Source organism: Crinia signifera, chromosome 12 (genome assembly GCF_055691185.1).
Source record: "Crinia signifera chromosome 12, ASM5569118v1, whole genome shotgun sequence".
Classification (NCBI taxonomy): Eukaryota; Metazoa; Chordata; class Amphibia; order Anura; family Myobatrachidae; genus Crinia; species Crinia signifera.
This window is the reverse complement of record NC_139228.1, coordinates 69,763,976-69,770,491: the sequence shown is the minus strand read 5'-3', so window position 1 is coordinate 69,770,491 and position 6,516 is coordinate 69,763,976. Positions and strand designations below refer to the sequence as shown.

The 6,516-nt window shown below is 48.6% G+C and overlaps 1 protein-coding gene across 1 annotated transcript; it reads right to left on the bottom strand.

Annotated features, from left to right (window-relative positions):
• Positions 1-1,571: 1,571 nt before the first annotated feature.
• ARF6 (ARF GTPase 6) lies at positions 1,572-3,459 on the bottom strand. Its single transcript, XM_083167684.1, has one exon. It carries the CDS (start codon positions 2,512-2,514, stop codon positions 1,987-1,989), a length of 528 nt encoding a protein of 175 aa, XP_083023810.1. The 5' UTR covers positions 2,515-3,459; the 3' UTR covers positions 1,572-1,986.
• Positions 3,460-6,516: the final 3,057 nt, after the last annotated feature.

Here is a 6,516-nt window from a genome sequence, read left to right as displayed (position 1 = left end):
CAATAAGATATTAGTGATAATCACCCATCCCCAGCAGGTTGTATAGCACCTAGAGCTTGCTATTTCAAGATTTGGAGGTATACACGGCAGATTAACATGTAAAGTGTTAACATTTTCTTTTTAGGCAATCTGAATACTGCAACATGGTAAAGAGCAAAACATTGCCCCAATTTCAACACCAAATAGCAGTTATTACAAAGATCCATGATCTCAGAGTTACCCTAAAGTACAGAGCAAAGACATACTTGGGGCATCGTCCGCAGTTGGTTAGACCCCTAATATTGTCACGCTTAACCCTTTGAGTACCAACATCTGTGCGATGCACAAAATATCCGCTAAAAATGCCAGCGTCACTCACATTTGTTATATAAATAAAAAAAAAAAAAAAAATGGTTTAAAGAAAAAAAAAATTTATATTTCCTATATAAAAGGTAACATTACAGGACATTATGTCGAATAAAGAGGTTTGCTTGGTAATTTTCGCAGCTCTTTTGGCAAATTCACTTGCCACTCAAAGGGTTAACTACTGCCATGAGCACAATGAGTTACCAGCTGGATATAAGCCTGCAAGAGCAGAGGTGTTCGGTCCTGAGATTACACCATTCAATGGGGACCATGAAATAGGTCACAAGTTAATATATGCCAGGGTAACCCAACAATACTTCGTTTCTGATCATTGGTCTAATGCAGTGATTCTAAAAATGCATCCTCAAGGCAACCTGACAGTTTAGGTTTTACAGATATCCATGGTTAAACTGACGGTTATAGCAAACTGACTGTGGTACTAGTTAGCTCACCTGTGCTTAAGCCTTAAAACCTGGACTGCTAAGGAGCCGTGAGTTTGGAAATATCTGGACTTAAAGAAAGAAAACCAACCCTTCTATCAGTGCACAAACCTGGGTCCATTTCGCAAATTTACAAAACCCCTTTGCCGTCCAAGCCAGTGACTTGGAAAGAAGTGTACTTTACAATCAGAAGTTAGAGAAATAATGTAGGTATTTGTTTTATTAATAAATGCATATAGAGTAAGACGCTTTGGAGTAACGTAGCCCTGTAACACAAGTCAGGCAGGCTGGTTACCACGCGCCCAAGAAAGCTTTGCAATTGGAATAGAATCACAAAGTTGTGCAGCACATAATCTGGTTTTCAAGATGATGCACTTTGCATAATTTTAAATATTGCTACATGTTACACAGAACCCTACTGTATGTACAAATATCAGACAGGGCTTTCTTTAAATTCCCGTAAAAAGAAAGAATATTTCAGTGCTGTGCAAATTCCACGCACTCCTCGATGTCTTGTGATCCCTTTGCTATAATCAATTTGGAGATATTCTGCATACCCCTAAGCATGCATTACGCGTAAGATTTAGGATCATCTACATCAGTGTTTAATCAGGGCAGATGTAATGCTAAATATTTGGCCTTCATTATTAGCAACCAATCTAGGTTAAGCAGACATGTTAGCATTAAATAAAAGTGTATTTATAAAAAAAAAAAAAAAAACAACATTTTCCAAGTCATTCGTTATTTGCTAATGAACAGTCTTGGCATAAAAGACAAACCGCAGGGTGATTTTAAAGAATAAACTGTAAAGTTTACTAGTTTAAAGAGACCTTGCAACATACCCTGTATGAATGCAGAAACTACAACAGAACAGAGAAGCAGAACCAGAAATTTCGCTTTTGCCCCCTCCTCCCTCCAACCCGACCAATACTTTGGGGCTTTTAGAGAAGGAAAATCCCATATCGTAAAGCTCAATTTGAAGTCATGTGTAAATTTGCATCTGGAAAATTGTGGCAGGGTACTAAAAGAAGAAAAACCCAAATGCAAGGAAAAATAAACATATGTATAGATTTATATAGAACATAACCCAGCCCGTATTCTGTCATCTAACGCGGCGATCAGCGGAACCCTGCAACACTACTTCCAAAATACTCTTGGAGAAGCAACATCGTAAAATTGTGTAAGAATCTTCTAATAGTCATTAAGATTTGTAGTTGGAGGTTAGCCATGTGAGTCCTTCGTAGAGACCGTCCCCACTTGTAGCGCAGGACGGCTGCACATACCAATTCCTATCCCGAATTCGGGTGAGGCCCAGTTTCTCCTGAATCTCGTGGGGTTTCATGGCGTCGGGAAGGTCTTGTTTATTGGCAAATATCAGGATGATGGCGTCCCTCATCTCCCTGTCGTTGATAATGCGATGAAGTTCCTGTCTAGCCTCATCGATACGATCCCGGTCGGCGCAGTCCACCACGAAGATGAGCCCTTGGGTACCGGTGTAGTAGTGCCGCCACAAAGGGCGGATCTTATCCTGACCCCCTACATCCCACACGTTGAATTTGACATTTTTATAAGTCACCGTTTCCACGTTGAAGCCCACGGTGGGGATGGTGGTGACAGACTGCCCTAGCTTTAGTTTGTAGAGGATGGTGGTTTTACCGGCGGCGTCCAGGCCGAGCATAAGGATCCGCATCTCCTTGTTGCCGAAAATCTTGGAAAGCACCTTGCCCATGGTGGTGGAGCATGAAACACGGCTGACAGAGATGGGGCAAGAAGAAGGGGTCCTCTAGTAGCCGATGCTGGGAGGAGAGCCCAGGGGTTCACAGACTAGATGCCCAGGTACAAGTCTTTGATGGTGGCTGCAAGTGCAGTGCCCTAGGGGGATAAGGCCTCTGTGCAAGTACTTGCTGTCACCCAAGTGACCCTCACACCAAGTAAAACAGGGTGAGGCCTGAGGGGTTCATTACTGAGAGGTATGTTGTCCAGAGAGCAGTGGGTGCACCAGAAAAGTTGCTTTGGAGTTAATAGACACCCCTGTGTGAGGTACAGAGCCCAGGAAGGTTGACGGACACTCCTGGGTGAGGTACAGCGCTCTGGAAGGTTGTCGGACGTCCTGTATGAGGTGCTTAGGTTGTCGGACACCCCCGTGTGAGGTACAGAGCCCAGGAAGGTTGTCGGACGTCCTGTGCGCGGCTGTCAAGCACAAAGGGTGAGGTTGTCAGCCACCCCGTGCGAGGTAGAGTCCCGGAGGGTGTCGGACGTTTCGTTTTAAGTTGTCAAGCAGATCTGTGCGGGAAGCTGAGCTTGTCGGAGCCGGACGTCCTGTGTGTGGGTTGCCCCCTGTATGAGGTACCCCCGGCACACACCCACGGACTGTGTCTATGCTGAGCGGCAGGTTCCCGGGTGAGCGGCTTTTGGCACCGAGCAGGGTGTCCCGGGGACTGGGCACATGCGAGGGTGCCCTGGGTGAAGCAGGCCGCTGCCTCCGGTCCGCTGAGCTCTCTCTCCGGCCGGATATCCCCAGCCGCTGGCTTCCGGTGCTAGAGTACTGAGGCGGAGTGCGGGGGGGAGGGGCCTGGGTCCCGGCAGCCGCCACTCACAAGGAGGGGCCGCTTCCGAGTCATTGAATGCTGTTGGTGATGAGCCGGGCCCGGCCACGCCTGCCCGCGCCTGCGCACGGCACCCAGCTCGAGCAGTACTCGCCGCGCCTGCGCACAACTCCCCGCCGTCCGCCCACGCTACGTAAGGGGAGGGGCGTGGCCAGTGTGGAGGGAGGGGGAAGCGCAGGTGACGGTTCCAATCTCCCGCGCAAGGTGACGTTTGACACTTTTGCCAGCTGGGCGGGGAAACCTGGGGGAGGGGCCAGGGTAGTGTCTAGATCCCATGCAGTTTAGGTAATTTTCCCATCATGCCCTGGGTCCACGTATACCTGGAGGGGGAATATAAATCTGTGGCGAGCGAAGCGAGCCACCGTGCCCGAAGCGTGCGAGCGTAGCGAGCCCGCGAGGGTACAATGCTGCAAAAATAAAACAAAATAAACGACACCTACATGAATTACACATAAATTTAAAAACGTTGTGAGGGCATCTAACAACTTCCGCCCTCACTGAACGTCACTTCCTGTAACCTATACTGCATGGGAACTAGTCTCTACCGAGGGGCCAGCCCGGCAGTGTCACTGTCAGTCTTATGCAGGCAGGGCAGGCTGGGGATGAGACATCGATGTTGACCGATGCTTCTATTGCAACTGGCTACTTAAACACATAAACTTCTGAAATCATCTTTTGAACGATTATTAGTGATGGTGAAACGAGCTGAGTGGCTGTGCATTAGGATTGAACGTTGAAACATACTCCTGGCTAGGAATGCACATCGGAAGCCCACCATCAAATGATGGGTGGGCATCAACCATCGAATCTTTTGATACGATGGTCACTGACCATCACATCAAAATAATTTGATTATACAAACCAGTAATATGACTTTCACATGGCCACGCATGTGCAGAAGCACAGCTGAGCCTGTGTGGCTGGCTGGGGTGGGACCGTCGGAACAACATCAAATGTTTACCATTCGATGGTGGCAAACATCGGAATGCCGCCATCATATGGTAAAAATACTACCATTGAAGCAATAACATTGATGTTAGTAAAACATTGCAATGCGATGTCCATCCCTAGTACTCCAGGCTTATGTGCAGTGCAAATGTCAATAGTGTGTCTAAATAAGCACAGAGGAGGAAATCCGCTGTCCTGACACTCTTCAAGCAGGCGTCTCAGTTTTTTAAGGGCGGGATGTATTAATATACATCGCTGCCCTACGCCACGCCCCTGCCGCGATTTCAGCTCATATGTACTAATATATGCAGCTAGCATCGCGGTGCAGTGACGGAGGCCCCCTGTACTGTACTGTGGTGTGCCCCCCGCCACCTCCGTTACCTCCCAGCCGCCTACTGCTCCCCTGCAGTCTGCCTCAGCGTGCCTGTCTCCGTCGCCTCCTCCTCCCCCCTGGTCCGGCTGCCTCGCTAGGGGGAGGAAGGGCTTACCTTCCAGGGTCCAGGAGGACCTGCAAGAAGGTAAGCTGGAGGGAGGGGGGGGGGAGCGGGGGGGGGGGGGGCAAAAATAAGCCCATAGACTTCTATAGGGTATCGCCAAAGGTGGCGATACCCAGGGCCGGCGCCACCACTAGGCAGGACTAGGCATTTGCCTAGGGCGCCGGCCACTGGAGGGCGGTACTGAGCCGCCGAGGTACCATAGAGAGGTACCAGAAATCGGGGAGCAGGTGAGTCTGTAATCCTTCCTCTCCCCTCCCCAACCCCCTTCCCACTCAATGCTGCCCCCCCCCCCCCCCCCCCCGCCCGCCCGCTCCCTGCTGGGGGGGATTTCAGCGCGGCAGTATCGCCCGCACACCGTGCCGCATCGCAGTATCACACCCGCGCACCCCCCCCCTGTGCCGCATCGTAGTATCGTCCGCACACCCATGTGAGGGTACGAGTTCCTCAATCACTCAGACACCGAGCAGATGAAACCAGAAGAATGGTTTATTTTCCACAGCACGCACAAATAGACAATAAACAGTGGCAAAGGTAAATTGCAGAGTAGAAAGATATTCAGGTAGCAGGCCCAAACAGACAGTCCTTGTATAGTCACAGTCCCAGATCAGTTCCACAGGGCAAACTATCACTTAATCCACACAGCAGTGATAGCATATAAATCCACACGATACCTAGACAGAGCATAACCTCTTAGTCCAGGACAGTCCATCCAAATTTCTCCCCTCTCTTCCTGCAAAACCCCAACTTACATCCCAAAGGCACCCCTCTCCCCCTCCCTCAGGAATTCTTAACCCTTCCTATGCTGGGTGCAGTTGCATGAATGTAACAGGGTCTCCTATTACCTGTCCAGGGGCTGATTAACTCACTCCCTTCATCTGGCTTTGAAGCTTGTGTATGTGAGGGATTTCACACCTTCATGTAAACAGATCTCTTCTCTGGAGAGTGACCCTGGTGTTATCCAGCCTTTAGCTTCTTGTTATTTGGGGGGGAAGTGTATGTCTCTGCCACTACCTGTTGTCTCTGTTACTAAACAGCCTATAAAGAGGTCCTTTGATCCCTGAACCAAAAACTATACACAAACTGAACAGATTCTAATCTAAGCATTTGGTCGCTTCTAGCCGGACCATTTGTCTCCACATACACAGTTACAATATTTAAGTAATACGCATTTGGGAAGACTGCCATAATTAACTTCATAGTCACAAATCCCTTATTCATGATACCATCACAGTTTACTAAGAACATTACCTGGAGGCAGTGACGTAACCACGGGCAAATGGTCTCAATGGTATAATGCTTACATGAATAAAGTCCTGGGAAATACAGACATACATAGGACTACAGGGTACAGACTGACTAAAGTGTACATTTTTCACTACAAATAATAAAATATCATAATTACAGTCTTACGGTCAGCCTGCTAACCTCACACTCCTCCCCCTACATCTTTAGTCACTGTGCCCAGTTGCTCAGGAACCAATAACAACCTGGAATAGCGGGATGCAGAGCCGAGAATCTGGGGTTTGGATGTACCACCGGAGTCCCACAGGGTGACATCATACCAAACCCATCTTGTAAAAGGCGGCTGGTTTGCCGAACCAGCAAGGGCATGATTACAGTCTAAGTCATACATTGGAACTAACAAGGGATGTAGCGATTCCTCTTCTTCGGATTCTGGGT